Source organism: Mastigoproctus giganteus, chromosome 7 (assembly GCF_048544385.1).
Source record: "Mastigoproctus giganteus isolate SK-2022 chromosome 7, ASM4854438v1, whole genome shotgun sequence".
NCBI lineage: Eukaryota > Metazoa > Arthropoda > Arachnida > Uropygi > Thelyphonidae > Mastigoproctus > Mastigoproctus giganteus.
In genome coordinates this window covers 31,304,667-31,326,751 of record NC_143581.1, presented here as the reverse complement: position 1 = coordinate 31,326,751, position 22,085 = coordinate 31,304,667, and the positions used below count along the sequence as shown (strand labels likewise).

The window sequence follows — 22,085 nt, the reverse complement described above, 5'->3', positions numbered from 1 at the left end:
TATCCTAAAATTCTGCTCTCTAAAACAACCTTCCTTTGCATGTATATCCTGAAAATTAAAATCTATAGAGATTCAAGCCTAATGTCAACAACTGTGTTCTGTCTTTTTTGCCCTCAACCCATTGAATGGTAGTATAGGTTCTAATACCTTTCATATTTTGGGGTTTTAATTTAAAAAAATACCTTAGAGAAAAACAATTTTAAAACTGGATTCAATATTTTTAAGGTAGGTGATTTAAAGAAACATCATTGCAATCATTTTAGTAAAAAAGTTATCATAAAAACAACAATAAAAAAACTAGATGCATTTTGAAAAATATTAGGTTCCCGACACAAAAGCTAATGCTGAATTGTAAAAGAAATGGCCTTGATATTTCATATGCTATGTGGTAGTTTCAAAACAGGACAGCAGCTGATCGTGGCAACAATTCAGTGGTTTAGGAAATCATTGCTAAGATTATATCATTTCTCAGAATGCAGTTTTCCAACTTGTCTTGGCTATCACCCCTCCCCCACAAAGAACACTGAAATATGATCTCATAATTTATGTTGAGTATAAAGCATGAAGTATTACTTAGAATAAATTAATTAAAATATTTAACTCCAACTTTTAAAACAACAATTTGTTTATTTACTCTGTAATGGTGAGCAGCTCTACATTCAGAATATACAATATACCAACTAATTGCTTATTTATATCTGGTTTCTGAATCAATCCATTTTGGAATTATGTTATTAAGTCAAAGAAAAAGTGAATATGACACAGATGAAAGGAAGCAGAGAAAATTCCAAAAGATAATAAAAAAAGTAAGTTTGTCATCAACTGTCTGAAGACAGTCATATTCATTTTTGTCTTGACTCGACAACAATCCAAAAGTGGATTCAGAAACATCACTGGTAAGCAAGAAATTAGTTTAGTATATTAGTTTTCTGAATGCAAGATACTTCAACATGACAGGGTTAATAAACAAGTTGTTTCTTTTAAAATGTGTAGTTGAATGTTGTAGTTAATTTAGTCTAATTTTAATTGAAATGCAATCTCATTTCTGACTCCACCAAAAATTCAAAGATAATATCAAGCTCATCATTAAAGGCGTACATTAACTGTTGTTGTTGTTATTAGGAGCATTAGCAACTAAGGCCATATTGTTCCGGATATGCAGTGGTCATCCCCTGACCTTTCCGCATCCTCCGTATTTGGTGGTGACGGGCTCGAACCCCGGTCTAATCAAGAAGCGTGTGCGACGCACTGCTGCCCCTTTCCACCTGGCTACGACGGCACCCCGCGTACATTAACCACCGTTCCCCACACAATATCTACAAATCTTCAGGATAAGACTCAAGCTGTAATTTGTATATCATGGTTAACATATGAAGTACATATGACCAATTTATGACCAAGAAGTTTATTTTTAAGTTGTACTCAATACTAATAAATAATCTAAAATCTTTTGGTACACTTTATTTTAGTGTATATTGTATCCAATAACATCTAAAAGATATTTAAAATTCCTTCATAATATTTGGGGTTTGAATAAATCTAGACAAAATATACCAAATATTTTTTGATCTAAAAACTTTTTTATTGCTATACCAAGTTAATGCAAATCAAAGTTTCAGCCAACTGAACCTAAGGTTCCTAGTTTAATATATTGCCCATAGGCAATATATTTAACTACGAATAGTTGCATATGAAAATAAAAACTACATCCGCACAGAGTTAGCTTTGCATTAGCAAAACTTCTTGTGTAGGAATTAGCTAGTCTATGACACTGATGAAGGCTCCAAGTCAAGAACAGCTAATATAAAATTGTATTTTGCTAATGTGGGAATTTTTGTGTGTCTGCAAGGAAGAATGGGTTGGCAAGATCTTTCCAATTTTGAACATGGAACAATTGTGGGGGAAAGACGGTCAAGTGTCAGTATTTCAACAACAGCCAACATGGTTAAGTGCTCTCATTCTGTGTTGTCATGAGTCTACCATGACTGGCTCAACAGTGGTTGAACAACCAGCCAAAGGTCACAAATGGAGGTGGTAGATGTGGTCCTCTTCTTGTGATGCAGCACAGTGGCCCAGCTAACCACCCAGTAAACGTAGGAATAGCAAGACCAATATCCATATGGACTATGTATCAGACATTAGCTCATATACAGGGTGTGGCAGTCAATGGTTTTCACAAGTGGCCAAGCTCACTGTGAGACACAAGAAACTGTGCCTTTCATGGCCACATCAGCACAAACATTAAACCACCAACCTGTGGAAACCTGTTGCCTGGTCTTATGAATCACGTTTATAACTCAACCATGATGATGAAAGTAACAGATGCACTGTTGGCATTTGGGAGGCTGCAGAAGGGGGCGGGTGTCGGTTTGGGACTGTTTTCGTAGCATGTCGCAGGCCTTCTGATCATCGTTAATCAAAGGCTCAATCGGAATTTCTTTTGTCGCCAACCAAGTACACTTCTTCAGATGTGTATCCAAACAACACCACTATCTATCAACAAGACAATGCCCAATACCATGTGGCCCAGCAAGTTGCAAACTGGTTTCAGGAACATGATAGTGAATTCTCTGCCCTCTCATGGGTGCCCAAACCTGATCTTAACTCAATTGAGCATGTATGGAGCCCACTGGAAAAGGACATTTGATACTATGACCATCCACCTGACAGTGTGGGCATTACCGGACACATTGTGCAACACATGGTTAGCACTGCCACAGGACATACTGCAACACTTTGTGGATGCCATGCCAAGACATTCAGGCTGTATTATGGGCAAAAGGTGGCCCCACAAAGTGTTAGGTAGGTATTATTTTGCTAATGCAAAGCCAACTCTGTGTATATATAAGCTTGCTTTCTTGCATCATATGCCACTACTAATACTACTAATAACAGACTGCTCTTTAGGACAAGTAATGATGTTTTGCACTGTGATGTTTGTCTTCCTTGAGGAGTACCACATACTGTATTTCCTAAATGTTGCAGAGAAAATGATCCTAAGCATGTTTTTTCAAGTGGTTCTCATCTTATCACTCTTCTTATTAGTAAAACAGTTTGGGGTCATCTCAAAACAGTTATTTACAATACTTATATGATTACTATTATAGAATTTCCACTCCACACATAAGAATTACAAATCGGACTAGCAATGAATAAAATGTTTACTTCTTCTGTACTGTGACATTCACAACAAACACTTTACATAAAATACAAACTATATACACTAGTATTTCACAAAGTGAACTTCAGTTGAAACCATGCAATGGTGTGTGTATATATATATATATATAAAAATTATATTTTTTCTTATATAGGTTCCTATGTTTTTCTTTCATTTTTAGCAAAACCAACTTCAATATTCAACTAACAGGAACATATATAAATATTGTGTTTGCTGATCCATCAACAGCAGATGTATGACCAGAGTGATGCATTTGTGCATCTGACACAGAACTCTCTAGCTGTAAATCTGTTCCTGTGCATTCTAGAGCACTAGCTACTAGTACATGGGTATTATTTGTATCTGTCCCAGATGTATACACACTTGGTTCAGCTGCAAACTGCTCTATTGCTACAGATGAATATGTTGTGTCCTGGATATATGTTGCTATGCAATTTGCTCCAACTGTATCTACAGATGTGGTTATGACTGGTAGTGTTGCTTCTGACTGTAAGGCACTATTAGAAACATCTAAACTGCCAATGGCAGGAATTTCAATGTAAACCAGTGGATCACTTAGTTTCTTATCTTGAATGGTTGTTCTTTTTAATTTTTTCCTTTTCAGTTTGTGTAGAGATTTTTTTAATTCTAAATTTTGTTGCCGTGGTGAATAAGGAATTGGTGTTTCATCTTGCCTTGGAAAGTCTTTTACATATAAACCTGCTATGACAGAGGAATCTATATCTTTTTCTCCTTTTGGAAAATGCTCAGAATGACTACTTAAAAGGTGTTCTCGATATTCCTGGAATTCATTGCAGGCAAATTCACAAAAACGACAAGGATACATTTTCTTACCAAGATGTTTTTTTGTTTTCAAAATATGCTTCCTAATATTTTCTTGGGTATTACAGGAATAGTCGCAATATGGGCATTTATAAGGTTTTGAACCAGTGTGAAGTCGCATGTGCCGAAGTAGATGACTACTCAGTGATGCAGAGTAACTACAGTGTTTGCATTTAAATGGTCTTTCACCTGTGTGGGATCTCTGATGTTTTTTAAGCTGGTGAGATGTCTTTCCAGCATAACCACAAACATCACAAAGGAATGGACGTTCATTATTATGAACACGCATGTGGTATGCTAATTTGCTTCTGTTACTGAAAGCCAAGCGACAACCATCATAATCACATTTATATTCACATTCTCCATGTCCTTTCATATGTTGGCTGAGTGCCCACCGATCAAGTTGTGCAGAACCACAGATATCACAAAGAAAAGGACGAGGACGATCTGAGAGATGAGTATCCTGATGGCGCAATAAAACACTTTTTCTTAAAGTTCTGAAATCACACTTTTCACATTTTAAGTGCTTCAGTCCTAAATGTCGTTTAATATGCATCAGTAATGTGCTTTTCTGGGCAAATGCTTTGGAACATATATTGCACTTAAATGGTCTTTCTCCAGTATGAGTATACATATGGAATTTTAAGTGTTGTTTAGGATAAAGTTTGCTACAGTAGGGACATCGATATTTTTTTTTCATAACTAACTGTTTCCATATTTGCTTTGGCTGTTCAGATCCATTAGGCTGTTTATGCTTAGGAATTTTTTTCTTGTTTTTACATGTACCACGCAGCTTAACTTCTTCCAAAATGCTTTCTGGTTCTTGATGTCCAATTTTGTGATGCAAAAGTTTAGTATTAGAATCTGTCTTATAATCACATATATCACATTCAAACTGTCCATGAACTTTCTCATTCTTTTTCTGTTTGGCAGAATTCTTTTTTTTGTGATGTTTGCTTAAGTGACTTCTATATTCATGATGTGTAACAAAATGAAGACTGCATAACTGACATTCTTTGCATTCTTTAGTATGTTCTGTCAATATATGATCTCTCCACTGTGATGAACTTTCATATACTTGTGAACAATATGGACACACATTAGGAAGGTGGGCTTCATTATGGTGTGCATGGTCTTTTGATTTTTCAAGTAATCCATCAGTTTCATTATTCACAGGTGACTCAACGATGAGAAGGGAATTTTTTTCTTTACATTTTGCTTCTCTTCTTTTGTGGTAAGATGTGGTTAGATGCCTGGCAAAAGTATACCTATCACGAAGTTTTCTCTTACAAATTTCACAATCGAAAACTTCATTGGGGCATTCTGAGTGTTTGATATTTGTTTCATCTTCTATAGCTAATTTATTTACATTTAACTGGTTTTCAGTTGCATCTTCGGTGGATTTTTCTTTTTCATCACAAGGAGAACATGGCAACGAGAATACTTCCCAATGTTGCCTATGTGAAAAGTCTGGTTGTGAGCCTGGTTTCCATTTTCCACCTGTATGTGAAGTAGGAGGATAAAAGTCATTGTCACTGTCATCAAAACTATTTGAGTTTTCATTTTCATTTTCATAGTCATCATATGGTTCTGATAGCACTGGACCCACAGATGCTGGAGCTGAGATATTTTCTGTTGAACCTGAATCTTTTCCTCGATGTAGCTGTTTCTGATTATCAGTGGAATTACTATCAACAAGACTAGTATTTTTAGATGAGCTGGTTTTACTTTGCAACTCTAAGGAAGAAAAGAAATCATCAGCTGTAAGATGAACAATGTATGGTGTGTGGTGGTTATGACTTGAAGTAGCAGAAATTGAAGGCTCACATGGAGAATTACATCTTTCACTCTCTTCATTTGTTTGTGATGGCTGAAGATCAGAAGATTCAGGTGGACGAATATTGATGCAGTTCTGTTGTCTATGTGCTATATAGTTATCCAACCCAACAATAGTTTTGCTACAGCGTAGACAGAGATGTGTGTCATCATCAAAGTCCATTATGTACCTAAAAGAAAAAAAATATTAAAAACAGTTTAGAAAATAGGAAATATGTCTCTTTTAATTTGATGTACACATCCAAGGAATATAGGAAATATGTCTATTTTAATTTGATGTACAAATACATACAAAAATAGAAAATGATCTATATAATCTGATCCAGGAAATTTATCAATCCAATATCTTAAATGAATTTTTCAGTATGACTACATATTTTATATTAAAATCTAAATATAACTAAATTTTAGTTGTTTTTCACAAATGTACAAAGTATCTCTTAGATTCACAATGTCCATTCATTTGTCTATCTATGTGCATGTAGCAACTCAACTCAGAGTGAACATATTTTCTTGAAATTTTATATAATCCTTTTATAAAGATTTGTCAGGCCATCCGAAATTTCATAAAAATTGGAATAATAGAAATTGATTATTTTTTTTATACGTATGTTCTATATTTAATTATACAGCATATGCTAAACTGGTGCCTGGAGGGGCACCAAGGTTTTGGTCCTAATTCAGATTTGATACTCACTCTCAAAAGAAATCTAAATACAGTGAAATTTTGGAAAGGTTTATAAGCTTCATTTTAGGAAGGATGTAGATCTGTTGGAAAAGATGTGAAGAAGGGCAACAAAACTAGTCAGGGGCACAAAAGTGTATCCTTACCGAGAGAGACTTGAATTCTATGAGTTGCAATACTTGAAAACTAGGCATTTGTAAGGAGATCTTGTCCAATGTCTTACATGGAATGAATAAACTACATCCTTAATCTTTTTTGAATGAAAAACACACTGACAGAAATATAAATTGAAAAAGAATGATTGCAGGATAGATGCCTGGAAATTTGGTTTCAGCTAGAAAGTAACTGGTTGTTGGAATAACTTCCACCTGGCATTGTGGAAGTGAGTAGTTTGAATAAATTTAAGGAACGATTGGACAAATTATTACAAGAGATGAATAAAAAAGTGGTAATTTTTTTTTTAATGACTGATGCTCTATAAGCTTGTTTACTTATATCATTTTTCCACTATACCTGATAATGTAGACTAATGGTGAGGAGAGGAAGCATAGATAATTGAAGAACATGGATAATAGCTCAGACACAGCATGGCTTTGTTAAGGGGAAGTCTTGCCTGACCAACTTGATTGGATACTATGATGCAGTCACAAAAGAACTGGATGCAGGGAATAACTTTGATATTATATACTTGGATCTTAGAAAGGCTTTTGATACTGTCGCACATGGAAGACTGCTACACAAATTGGAGCAGTGTGACATTGGAGGCAAATTGCTGCTATGGATAAAGGGGTGGTTGAGGGGGAGAAGACAGAGAGTGGTAATCAATGGACACTGCTCATCGTGGACTGATGTTATTAGTGGAGTCCCTCAGGGCTCAGTGTTGGGTCCATTATTGTTTTCTGTATTTATAAATGATATTGACGATGGTATATCGGGCTTAATGTCCAAGTTTGCAGACGATACAAAGGTTGGCAGTGTTGTCAAGGACACTACTGACACTATGCTGCTGCAACAGGATCTGGAAAGGTTGAGCAGATGGGCTGAGAGGTGGCAAATGAAGTTTAACATTGATAAATGTAAAGTACTACACATGGGAAACAGCAACCCCAGAGCAACGTATCAACTCTGTGGTACTACACTGACAGTGGTAGAGAATGAAAGGGACTTGGGGGTGGTTGTGCAGGCAGATATGAAGTTCTCTGAGCAGTGCAGACGGGCTGCAAGAGTAGCTCATGGAGTATTGTCAATGATATACAGGAATTTTTCCAGCAGGGATAAGGAGGTGATTATTCCATTGTATAAGGCGATGGTCAGGCCACACCTAGAGTACTGTATACAGGTCTGGAGACCTCATTTCAAGAAGGATGTAGAGCTGCTGGAACGAGTACAGAGAAGGGCAACAAGATTAGTGAATGGAACAAAGGGGTGCTCTTACGAAGAAAGGCTTAAGTTTTGCAAATTACAGTGTCTGGAGACTAGGCACCAGCGAGGTGATCTGATAGAGGTGTATAAAGCCTTGAATGGTTTAAGCATGCTCAATGCTGATGGGATTCTTCCTCTAGCTCAGAAAAATCACCTGAGAGGGCATAAATTCAAATTGAGGAAAGACAGATGTAGGATAGACGTGCGGAAATTTGCCTTTAGCCAGCGGGTGGTTGGTTGGTGGAACAGACTTCCATCCCTTGTGGTGGAGGTTGATAGCCTAAATAAGTTTAAGGCTCAGCTGGACAGATATTTTGAACGAACAGAGGGGTGAAGTGGAAGTGGGTTTTTTTTTTTGGCTGATGCTGCATAAGCTTGCTTTCTTGCATCAAATGCCTCTACTAATGCTAATGCTAATAATTCAAACTTATTTAAACTCTCATGTGTCAGTTTTTTTTTTAATAAAACACACAAGAATACCTATAACTTATGTCCACCTACAATATTAATAATACACATGAATAACTGTTAAACATTACATTTCTAATGGAAAAAATTATACAGTAAACTCTGTAAAATCTGGCACATTTTGCAAAAACATTTAACATTTTAAAATCTGAAAATATTAACAAAGCAATCTGGCATTCATATCAAATATGTCACTTGTCTCTTAAGAATCCATGCAAAAAAGTATAACATAACTCATCAAATTAACGTATTAATTGCCATGAGACAGTATTTGTGTCACAGGTTCATGCGATGTGACTCCACATAGTGTCACAGACCATAAAACAAATGTATACATGGGCTGGAATACCCATATATGATTCTAGTTTCAATTTTTTGTTGGAATAGGTCATGGTATATTTGAAGGATATGTGAAGTAGATATACACATCCTACTATATATAACAAAATGTTTATTTTATATAAATAATATACAGTTTTTGTATTATAAAATTAAAAAATAAAGGGCAATGTTATTTTTATATTTAGTGGCATAAATTCAACATTTCTTCAAAAAATTTCATATAAAAACAATTCATAAAAAATTTAATTAATTATAATCATCTTGATATCTCCCCCACTTCCAGTAATTTGGGTAACTGTATTCATCCTCATAATGAAGAGCCATTGAAAAACTGAGTACGAAGTACAAAGCATCCAGAAAAACATGATCGTGGCAAGGAGAAGTAACTATTCTGTGTTCATAACGGTCGATAGGATGCATGACACAACATTTATGCCTCATGGCCTGTTGCTATAAAATTTATTTAATTGGTGGCTGACAACACATAAGTCTCATCAATTAACAATAAAAAATTAAAATTAAATTAATAAACATATTGATATTTTTCATTAACAATGCCCTTTGATTATATGTTCAGAAAAAATATATCAGAGGCACATGGGAATCTATTTTTTTTTCAACATTGTGGTAATTAATGTATTAACTTCTAATTTGATAAGAGTAAAGAAAATTGGCAGCTTTTAAAATGCTGACATTAGGTAAATAAATGTAAATAATTGTAGCCCCCAATTTGCTGGTGTAATGATTTGAAATATAGAATGAATATTACTCATAGTATCATGTTAAATTATTTTTTTATGATTCATAGATGTTTAATTCTTCTCTAAATTAATACATTTGTGAATGCACTGTAAGATGCAGTTTCAATTTTTAATTTTAATCCACTAGATGATTCTGTTTTAGGATACTGCTTCATTATTATTATTTAGTTAGGTTTTTTTTGGATTATTTAATTTGGCAATAAAGGAATTTATATATAATATAAATTAATTTAATGGATGATTAAATTTTAATATTAAGTTGTCACTTTAATTTTTCAACATGTACATTTAACTACAATCCTGTATCTGCTAATATCATTGGAATTAAAAGTAAGAAAATTCCAGAATTTCAATATATTAAATCCAAGTAAAACTGTTTTTATAAGTTTTTGTAGTGATATGTGGCTACATAAATAAACTTGACACATTTTTCTACATTTGTGATGGCTTTGTTGTAAAAAAATAAAGGAAGAATATTACAGCATTTGTTAGAAAAACATATTGTGCATATCTTGGGATTTAGATTGGCACCAAAAAAACCTTGGGTTTTCACACAAAATTTGCCACTGTTGAGAATATGGAGTCAAAGAAAAAAAAAAAATCAGCCTTTTGCTATTCTCTAGCATAAACTAAAGTGACCAGACATGCCATTTTGACCAAAACAATACCAGCTTCAATGCACCTGTCCCTGTGTCCCAAAAGATCAATAAAAACAACATATTTATACCAGTGTTACCTTATGGCAACATAAGTACTCAATATAAAGAATAGCCATCCATGGAGGTGGGCAACCATCATAATAATACAAAAGACAGTATTCATAGTTTTGTGATGTGTATACAGATTATAAAATCTTTATTATAGGGGATCCTTGTTATCCAAGAATAACTGGTTCTAGAATGTTCCACTTAAAACGGGGACCAATTTTTGTAATGTTTATTATTTAAATAAAACTAAATGCAACTAGGCATAATATTTTAAGAGTTTAAGATTCTATATTTATATAATATCGGTGTAGATACACCATAGACAACTCTTAAAGAAAAACTATGATAGTAGTGTGAAAAGCATCATTTCATCTGTATCTGATATTGTGCTCATCCTTCACAACGAGTTTCCCATGTATTGCACTACCTCTAATAAGTAATGCTTCACTAATATAGAAGATTATTGTTACTTATTCTTGGTGAGCGTCACCACCCAGATGGCACCGTTCAAAAGCTAGTTGGCTTTTCATTGGTAGGTGGGCAGGTACCCTGGTATTGCAAGTGAAGCATTACTTATTTGAGGTAGTGCAATACATGGGCAACCTGTTGTGAATGATGAGTAGATATGGTGTCTCTACACCAATATTATATAGTAATGTTTATTATGTACTTGTACATAGTAAAAAATGGATGAAGGAACTGAAAAATGAGAAAATTATTTTATTATACATTTTTTATTATAATATGTTACACAATGTAAGATTAAGTAAAGTTTATTGAAGTTACACTATTTTTCAGTTGTACAAATAAACAATGAGTCCAGAGTTGTTCGTGTTTTTTTTTTTTGTCATATTTTTTCAAATAAAACTGTGTCGTACCATTTAGTTATGTCTTTAACTTTGTGCTTAACATTTGTTGCACAATCATGAAGATCATTCTCACAAAAAAAAATATTCAAGTGCTTGGTCTTGGGATTTTTGGAATTTTCTCAAGGGAAAAAGCTTTAATTCTTTAATTTTCAAATCCTTGTAACTGCGGGGACTCGGATAATGAACACTCCGATACTGGGGACCCCCTGTACCTATAAAGATGCAGTAAAATGTAGTTTTACAATGAATAATTTTAATAGAAAGAAAGTGAACCTAAAAATGATTTTTACTCTGTGCTATGGAATGGCCCCATTTCCTCATGCTCAAAAGTCAATAGTAATTTAGCTAATTTATTAACTTAAGAGAGTGAATTGAGGTTATAAATCAGAGTAACCCTAAATTATCATTGTTTATGCTTCCCAGAAAATAGTACAAAGTGAATACTGGTTTACAGAAAAAGTTTGATTTTATTAAGGAAATAAGACTTAAAGATCAACAATGCAATATTTGTGGAACAAATATTTTCTGTTGCTCATAGTGGTTGGTCTGATAATGTTGGTTGTCTGTGTGTGTGTTGTGAAGGGAGGAACAATTTGAAACTATTATTAAGTGAAAAATATACTCTTTTAGAATGTGTGGTAATATATCACACATTTCAAAATATAATCATCTTAATACACACTTAATACAAGATATTCTGGCAATGTTTTGGACTTTAGCTAAAATCCATCTTCAGACTAAATGGATACAAAAAAATTTGCATAAACTAATTGGCATAACAAATTTAATATGAATAATTATAATGAACAAAAGGGAATAAGAATAAAAGTTTAAACAGTATCAGTAGCGGCAAATGATGCAAGAAAGCAATCTTATCCAACATTCCACACAAAAAAAACAACCTTCCCACATCATTTATACTTCCCTAAGAGTTTATCTAGTTCTTCCCTGATTTTATTCAAACTACCTACTTCCACAATACCAAATGGAAGTTTGTTCTGGCAATCAACAACCCACTGCTGAAGGTATACATTCATACTGCAAACATTCTTCAATTTAAATTTATGTCCTATCATGCGTGTTGTCCAAGCAAGAGGAAGGATGTCATCAGCATTTATCTTAATACATTCAGAGCCTGCCTTAATGCATCAATCAGATTTCCTTGCAAGTGCCTAGTTTCCAAGTACTGCAATTTACAGAACTGAAGCCTTTCTTGGTAGGAGTAGTAGTAGTAGTGGCATGTGATGCAAGAAAGCAAGTGTATGGGTTTATGCAGCATCAGCCAAAAAAAAAAAAAAAAATCACACCATTCCCTCCAAATGCCTGTCCAGTTCCTCCTTAAATTTATTTAACCTATCAACTTCCACAATGACAGATGGAAGTTTGTTCCAGCAATTAACCACCAGCTGGCCAAAGGCAAATTTCCGCACATCTATTCTACATCTGTCTTTTCTTAATTTGAATTTATGCCCCCTTAGGTTCGTAATCTGAACAAGTGGAAGGATCCCATCAGAATTCAGTGTGCTCAAACCATTCAAGGCCTTATACACCTCAATCAGATCACTGCGCAGGTGCCTAGTCTCCAGCCACTGCAATTTGCAGAACTTAAGCCTCTCTTGGTAAGAGGATCCCTTCATTCCCCTCACCAATCTTGTTGCCCTTCTCTGTACACGCTCAAGCAAATCTACATCCTTCCTAAAATGAGGCCTCCAGACCTGTATGCAGTACTCAAGGCATGGCCTGACCATTGCCTTATACAGAGGGACAGTCACCTCCTTTTCCCTACTAGCAAAATTCCTATACATCATTGACAAAACCTCATGACCTGCCCTGGCAGCATGTCTACATTGCCCAGGTCTTTTTCATTTACTACCACCTTAAGTGTAGTACCACACAGTTGGTACGTTTCTCTGGGGTTACTTCTACCCATATGCAGTACTTTGCATTTGTCAAGGTTAAACTTCAATTGCTACTTCTTAGCCCATCTGCCCAAATTATCTAGATCCTGTTGCAATAGCACACTGCCATTACTGTCATTAACAACCCTGCCAACCTTTGTATCATCTGCAAACTTCGACACTAAGCCTGATATACCTTCATCAATATCATTGATAAATATACAAAACGACAGAGGACCCAACACCAAACCCTGTGGGACTCCACTAATAACATTAGTCCACGAAGAGCAGCACCCATTAATTACCACCCTCTGTCTTCTCCCACTCAACCATCCTTTTTAGCAACTTACCCTTAATACCATTCTGCTCCAATTTGTACAATAGTCTTCCATACACAAGTGTCAAAAGCTTTCCTGAAATCCAAATATATGATATCAAAATAATTTTTTGCATCCAGTTCCTTTGTAACCACATCATAATATCCTATCAAATTTGTCAGACAAGACTTTCCCTTAACAAACCCATGCTGTGTCTGAATTATTGCTGCAGTCTTATCTAGATGATCCTGCAATGCATCTTTAACCAGTGACTCCAATTTTTTACTCGGAACAGAAGTTAAACTAACTGGTCTGTAATTACTCGTGTCACCCTTTGATCCCCCTTTGTGAATTGGAGATACATTTGCACAACTCTAGTCCGTGGGGACCTCCCCTGAGTCCAAGGATGCTCTCATAATTATGGCTAAGGGTTTGCTTAGTTGCTTTGCCGCCTCCTTTAATATAACTGGATAGATCCTATCCACCCCAGGTGCCTTTCTTATGTTTAACTTCAATTTCTCCTCCACTTTGCTCTCAGTTATTACAAAATCATTAAGCACCCTGCTACAATTTGATAATCTTCTGCCATTTTCAAACCTTAATAACTCCTCATGTGTCAATGTAGATGCAAAATACTCATTCAGTTTGTTTGCTATCTGAGCATTATTAACAGTCGAACCTTCAATATCAAGTGGACCAATCAGATTCATCCCGTTCCTTTTAGAGTTTATATAAGTAAAGAAATCCTTGCTGTTTTTCTTAGCATCTTTTGCCAACGATTTCTCATAATCTGCCTTCGCCTGCCTAACCTCCTTTGTGACCTGATTACAGACTAGCTTATATCTGCTGTAGGCTTCTGAGTCGCTTGATAATTTATATGCATCCCACGCATTTTTCTTCTCTGTCACGAGTCTCATTAGTTCATTTGATAACCATTTAGGCCTAAACCTTGAACAATATTTCTTAATAGGTATGAAACTTTTAGTAGATTCCACAATTAATTCCTTGAATGCTTCCCATTTAGAATTTACTCTTTTATGATATCAACTGACGGTGTTATAATGGTAACACCATCAGTTGATCCCACTGTACAGAATTTAAAACTGTCCGAGACCACTGTACTCACCTTTACGGAAGCAAAAACCCTTTCCTTTACCCCTGATTGTAATTATATCTTTAAATAAATCCCACATCAGTACACTGTGATCACTGCCACCTAGTGGTTCCTTTATCTGCAAATTCTTAATACATGAATGATTACTGCTGATAATCAGATCAAGAGTATTACCCTCTCTGGTTGTCTCTCGAACATGCTGCTGAAGAAAACAATCATCCAATAAATCCACAAAAGTCTTACTAGTGTGTGAGTGACCAACACTGTTCATCTATATCAACTGGATGCACTTCTTTTGAGATTTATGTTTTTCTTAATTAACAGCATAACACCTCCTCCCTTCCTATCCTGTCTGTACACATTGTACTCCCCAAATTCCAGTTCTGCATTCCTTATATCTGTGTGACACCATGTCTCTGCTATCCCAACAGTATCCGCCTTTGATGTCTTGACCAACACTTCAAATTCATCAGATTTATTGACTATACTTCTAGCATTGGTATACATGTGCCTGTCATTATTAGTTACCCTAACACATCCCATATACCCACCTGTTTCACGATGACTGCCATCAGTCCCTGAAACCCCCAGCATCCCTCGCTCCAGATCGCTACTTATTCTAATAGAACCCATTTGTTCCATCACTAATCTTGTTCCTTTCTCTGCACCCATTCCAACAGATTCACACCTTTCCTGCATGATGCTTTCAGACTGTATGCAGTACTCAAGATGTGGAAGAATACAACAGGATAATGGGCTACTTGCCTCCTCATCCTTGCTATATATCTCTGACGAATCCTGTATATCTCTGACGAAATCCCATGAGCTGCCCTAGTAGCCTGTCTACACTATTACCTCCAAGTCTTTTTCATTCTCCACTGCTCTCAGTGTAGTATCACTCAGTTGTTATGTTATTCTGGGATTACTGCTACCCAGATGCAGTACCTTCCATTTGTCAATGTTAAACTTCAATTGTTATTTCTCAGTTTGTCTGCCCAAATTTTCTAGATCTTATTAGAGTAGCATACTCTGATTACTATAATTAACTGACTTGCCAACTTTTGGAACATCTGCAAACTTGGACATTAAGCAGATGAGCATTACACAAATGATGAATAGCAGTTGGCTTTGGATAAAGAAAATGATTACAAAGTCAAAAAATACAAAGATAAGTAGAGAAAACCTGCCAAAGACCTCTCATTATTCAAACTCATATGAGTGGGTGGCTGTTAAATTAGAAAAAAGCTATAGAACTTCAAATGTGATCAAGTGTATATTTTTCAATTATCTGATATTTACAATTAAAAAACAAATGCTAAATTTTATATAAACTTGCCTACTATCAAGAGCATTTGCAATTGTGGCTGTCCTTCCAGATATGTTGGGTTTTTTTAAGATACAGTTCTCAATATTAATAAACAAAGTTGAAGGTTTTATTTAACTATTTTCTTTGTTTTTTTACTATTCATGGAACCTTCTATTTTTCACTTTTAAAATTAGATACATAATTAAAATGTAGCTGCTTTAGAAGGTGATATCCCAGTTTAGGTTACGTAAAATCCATTACAGAAAATCCAAGGTCCTTGCCAGATCTTAAGATTTTCTGGATTTCAGGTGGTTACATCACAGTCATTAAAAAACAATGAAAATTATTAGATTTTTATACTGCAAATTATACAATATAGTACTGTACTACTCTTGTACAGTACTATGCAATAAGTACTGCACATTGTGTACTTTTATAAGTACAGTATATATATTGTGTTCTTACTTGCAGGATCATCTAGACAAGACTGCAGCAATAATTCAGACACAGCATGGGTTTGTTAAGGGAAAGTCTTGTCTGAAAAATTTGATTGGTTATTATGATGTGGTCACAAAGGAACTGGATGCAAAAAATAATTTTGATATCATATACTTGGATTTCAGGAAAGCTTTTGACACTGTTGCGCATGGAAGACTACTGTACAAATTGGAGCAGAATGGTATTAAGGGTAAGTTGCTACAATGGATAAAAGGATGGTTAAGTGGGAGAAGACAGAGGGTGGTAATCAATGGGTGCTGCTCTTCGTGGACTAATGTTATTAGTGGAGTCCCACAGGGTTCGGTGTTGGGTCCACTGTTGTTTTGTATATTTATCAATGATATTGATGAAGGTATATCAGGCTTAATGTCGAAGTTTGCAGATGACACGAAGATTGGCAGGGTTGTTAATGACAGTAATGGCAGTGTGCTACTGCAACAGGATCTAGATAATTTGGGCAGATGGGCTAAGAAGTGGCAACTGAAGTTTAACCTTGACAAATGCAAAGTACTGCATATGGGTAGAAGTAACCCCAGAGAAACGTACCAACTGTGTGGTACTACACTTAAGGTGGTAGAAAATGAAAAAGACCTGGGAGTAATTGTGCAGTCAGATATGAAGTTTTCTGAGCAATGTAGACAGGCTGCTAGGGCAGGTCATGGGGTTTTGTCAATGATATATAGGAATTTTGCTAGCAGGGAAAAGGAGGTGATTGTCCCTCTGTATAAGGCAATGGTCAGGCCACGCCTTGAGTACTGCGTACAGGTCTGGAGGCCTCATTTTAGGAAGGATGTAGATTTGCTTGAGCGTGTACAGAGAAGAGCAACACGATTGGTGAGGGGAATGAAGGGATCCTCTTACCAAGAGAGGCTTAAGTTCTGAAAATTGCAGTGGCTGGAGACTAGGCACCTGCGGTGATCTGATTGAGGTCTATAAGGCCTTGAATGGGTTGAGCACGCTGAATTCTGATGGGATCCTCCCACTTGTTCAGAATACGAACCTACGGGGACATAAGTTCAAATTAAGAAAGGATAGATGTAGAATAGATGTGCGGAAATTTGCCTTTAGCCAGCGGGTGGTTAATTGCTGGAACAAACTTCCATCTGTCGTTGTGGAAGTTGATAGGTTAAATAAATTTAAGGAGGAACTGGACAGGCAATTGGAGGGTATGGTGTGATTTTTTTTTTTTTTTTTTTTGGCTGATGCTGCATAAGCTCCTACACTTGCTTTCTTGCATCAAGTGCCACTACTACTACTACTACTGAAGACTATAAAAATGATATTTGGTAAAGTTTACCGTATTAGGTACCTGTCAGTTGTACAACGTTAATGCTATTGAACATAGGGCAATTAGGCATTATACGTGCATGAAATTATATTAGTTAATTTTATTTAATAGTATCTATCTGTAGGGAATTAGTTTCATGTACGAATTGTGTGACTCAGTAATCCATGACTTATTATCAGTAAATTAATAATCTTTTTTGTGAATAGCTATTAAACAATTCTATGACCTAATAATTTTCTCAGTGTCATTGCAGCAAAGTAAAACTATTTTTCTGGGATGAGGTCTCTACCCTAATTCCCTACAGATAGATACCATTAAATAAAATTGACTTATATATATATATATATATACACACACACACACACACACTAAAAATAAAATTAATTATATCATCTTCCAAAACATACTGTACTGTGTACAGATATTTTGGATGAGGAAATATGAAAATATTCTAACAATCCCTTCATCTAATTCCTATGTCAAGCATCTTTGACAGTACTTTTTCCACAATAAACAGGAACCCATGCATACATTTTGAAGGCTACAATTCTCTGGGCTACTTAATTTTATTTTAGGCAGCCCATGGCAAATACAAACGGATGAAAAGTTGCCATGTTGATATTGTTTACAAACAACAGGTTAAAAGTTGTAAAATATTCGCTGAACAGTTTAGTGAATTGTAACCTGTCTAATGTTTTATGTACGAATTGTGTGACTCAGTAATCCATGACTTATTATCAGTAAATTGATAATCTTGTTTGTGAATAGCTATTAAACAATTCCATGACCTAATAATTTTCTCAGTGTCAGTGCAGCACAGTAAAACTATTTTTCTGATATGAGGTCTCTACCCTGCACAATCAGCTCTCACATGCAGCTTTGAAAAATAGCTGACCTGAGAACTAAATTTTCAGTATTTGGGTGGTTTTTTGGACTTGCCTATTTTCCTAAACAAAGTCTGAAAATGAGTGGTGCTGGATTTGGGAGTTTCAACCATATACTACTTGCAAGTGTTCACTGAAGATATGATTACTACAGCATGAATAAACTGTTCATTGTAAACTATTCATGTTTTCCTATCTTTTTGTATCTACAAATTGTATATCCTTTTTTTACTTTCTGTCACGTTTACTATTCTGTAATGGCAACTGCTGAAATGACAAGTCCTAATAAGCATAATGTAATACCTCAATGACAAGCCTGGGCCAACGTCATGATCCACTGGAAACCAAAATTACCATTGTACATCATAGTCCACATTTAGGAAATCAATTGCTTTATATTCTATGACATTAAAAGATGTATTATGAATCATAATTTAAAATTTTAATTTATTTTTTAAAATGTTTAATTAAAAGCAGCATTGTTTACTAATCCAATATGAGTCCCATGCCCAAATGTTTCTACTATCTTTACATGTTTTCTTATATATAATTAGGGACATTCACAAGTTATGTAATGCAATTTTTAACCCCTCTCCTTCAAGATGTTTTGTACACACAACTTTTACTCCTCCTAATTATTATGAAAGGAAATACCATTTTAATTCAGCACTCATTTATTTTGAAAAACTTATGTAATATATATATTATTACATTGTGGGTGAGAGGAATTTGGTGTGACTGACCATCATTCCCCTCCTATCTGTAATTTATTTTATCTGACCCATTTTCTTTACTTGTATTTTGTAATTTGTGAATGTCCCCCCTGAAGTAATATCAGTATCTACCTAGGACTATACTGCACCTCAAAAGGAAGAATGAGTATCTGGTGTATAATTCCCCAATACATTTTCAGATAATAATAATAAGAAAGCAATTTAACAATCTAATCCTCCTTTCAGTCAGCTAAAAGGCAGAACAACATTTTACATTATTCACCAAGCTGGGCAATTGTGCTGTGCCAAAAGAAAATGTGACACTGTTCTTTCATTTATCATGTATTTCGCCCTCAAAAACCTGCTTCTGTACATCAATGAACAAATGCTGTGGGTAAATTTGTATATGAAAGCACTTGGAGTGAAATAATAAACACTCAAAAATGAAAATGTCTCTCAGCTTTGCAGCAAACAAGGTAATCACTTTCTCTTAATGAAATGACAGAGATATCAAAAAATTCCTAGTTTTGCATTTGACAATGTTTTATATGGGTAGAAAACAGGAGCACTGGCAAAATGCAACATATCAAAAAACAATACTCATTCAACATCAAAAAATATCTGATGTTTAGAATGAGCATTTACAGGATGTTTACATGCAGAAATGCATTCATGACTGTAGATGCACAAGACAATCATACAGTATATGTCATCTAAACCAGGAATGTATAGAATAAAAATATCAAATTGTGATTGAGAAATAACTTGTACTCATATGATGCAAGTCCACACTGCAAGTCTTATGAGTAAAAACTCCAGCAGAAGAACAGAGGGCATCAGGCCTCACATAGTCAATCGGTCAAAGTGGGAGTGCACTAAGTTGACTGTGGTTTGAACCACTGCTTCTTGTCAAAATGGTTAGTTATAAACTCCTGACCTAGGTGATCATGCTGAAGTATAAACAGAAGTCCCACCCCCCCACCAGATATCAGATCAAACTTCAAAATAATAATAATAATTAAATAGAACATAATATACTTTAATTTTTTTTTTTTTTTTTTTTTTTTAATATCAAAACTAGCAGAGTTCGGTGGAATCAGTGTATGAGGGAAACTGTGTACTCTACTTTTCAAAATCACGGTGCCCTTACTGGATGAAACAAGTAAGCATTCTAATGTCCTTATTTGATAAGTTAACCATGGCCAACCATAAGTTAACCATCCACATATACAGTGTTGTAATGGTAAAAAGAAGAGACTGGTCACTCATTTCTGCCAGCTGAGAAAAGATTAAAATTTCATATATATAATGAAAATGGGCAGTACACTTTCTAACTGGAAGATGACTTGAAATTTAAAATAAATACGTTTAAAGATTTGAAACGAGTTATCCCACTATCAATTTTAAAAAGTGAAGGCATCCCCCACCCCCTAGTCTACACCACTACTCTTACATATGTAACAATTGCTCTCATAAAAGAAAATAAAGTGAGACGGTACAAGATTTCTCCTAATGATACCACAATTTTAGGTGCTGATATATTGCTAAATTTATTTTAATACGTGATCATACGTGATGAATTGCATCATTGTCTGAGCTGTTTAATCTCGAATATATATGCAAATAAAAATATGATGCTGCAATTGGTGGAATCTCCAACACAACAACATAAAAAATTAATAAATTATCTTACGTCATAACAGTAGCGTATGCACCAATTCAATATACAAACACACGCATTATTTATTTGGAAACATCAATGATCAGTTTTAAAACGAACGCAGCGCCCTCGTTTAAAAATTGTATAAAATGAACGTAAAACAGAGAATACAACTGCACGTATTGTGCAGTACTTCTATTAGAATCAAAAAAGCACTCTAGGAATGATGTGGGCAAAAAACCTTCAACACACCTCTCTTTCAGGCTAAAAACTATTACACCACCCACGCTTTAAAGGGTGAATACCTTAATTAGTTGAGACGAGTCGCTGGCTATCGCCTTGGTGCAGTGGTATGCTGAGGCAGCCACAAGTCAGGAAGTCACGGGTTCAAGTCCAGCACAAAAAATGCATGGCTCACTATGACAGTCTCGCCGCCCTTAATCATTCAGTAAGTAAGAGCAGTCACAATGAATTTGTAAACTCCTCGTCTAGCAGATAAATGGTGTGGGGAGGTGATTATCCTGATGTACAAGGCAATAGTTAGACCACACCTCGAATACTGTGCAGGTCTGGAGGCCTCATTTTAAGAAGGATGTAGAGTTGCTAGAACGAGAACAAAGAAGGGTAAGAAGATTGGTGAGGGGAACAAAGGGGGTGCTCTTACCAAGAAAGGCTTAATTTCTGCAAATTGCAGCGTGTGGAGATTAGGCACCTCTGAAGTAATATCAGTATCTACCTAGGTGATCTGATTGAGGTGTATAAGGCTTTGAATTGGTTGAGCAAGCTGAATGCTGATGGGATTCTTCTTCTCGCTCAGATTAAGAATCTGAGAGAGCACAGATTCAAATTGAGGAAAGACAGTTGTAGAATAGATGTGCGGAAATTTGCCTTTAGCCACCGGGTGGTTGATTGGTGGAACAGACTTCCATCTTTTGTTGTGAAAGTTGATAGCCTAAATAAATTTAAGATTGAACAGTACAGGCATTTGGAACGAATGGAGGGGTGAAATGGGAGTATGCCTCTACTAATGCTAAATGGAAATTTCTGTATTATTAAATATGCCTCTGAGTGCTAAAACCTGTTTAGTTGTTCATAAGGTACAGTCTTATGTGTTACAACAGTAGGGCAAATTAGTAATCTGAGTTGCAAAGCAACAAATTTTATGAACATATAATTTAAAACTGTTATTACAGATTGTACTAGAAGTGCCCACTTGTTTTGCAGATTGTTTCTTTAGATTCACTGTTTTTTAAGAGTCTGGCACAACTCTATGAACAACACAGTTACCAGAGATGTTGAAGTTTTCTTGGATAA

The 22,085-nt window shown here is 35.3% G+C and overlaps 1 protein-coding gene across 1 annotated transcript; it reads right to left on the bottom strand.

Annotated features, from left to right (window-relative positions):
* Positions 1-3,359: 3,359 nt before the first annotated feature.
* Positions 3,360-20,861, bottom strand: LOC150082785 (uncharacterized). Its single transcript, XM_090378280.1, has 2 exons — positions 20,805-20,861; positions 3,360-6,009 (listed from the first exon to the last, which is right to left on the bottom strand). The coding sequence occupies exons 1-2, from the start codon at positions 20,807-20,809 to the stop codon at positions 3,360-3,362; spliced, it is 2,655 nt and encodes an 884-aa protein (XP_090234406.1). The 5' UTR covers positions 20,810-20,861.
* Between the last annotated feature and the right edge of the window lie 1,224 nt (positions 20,862-22,085).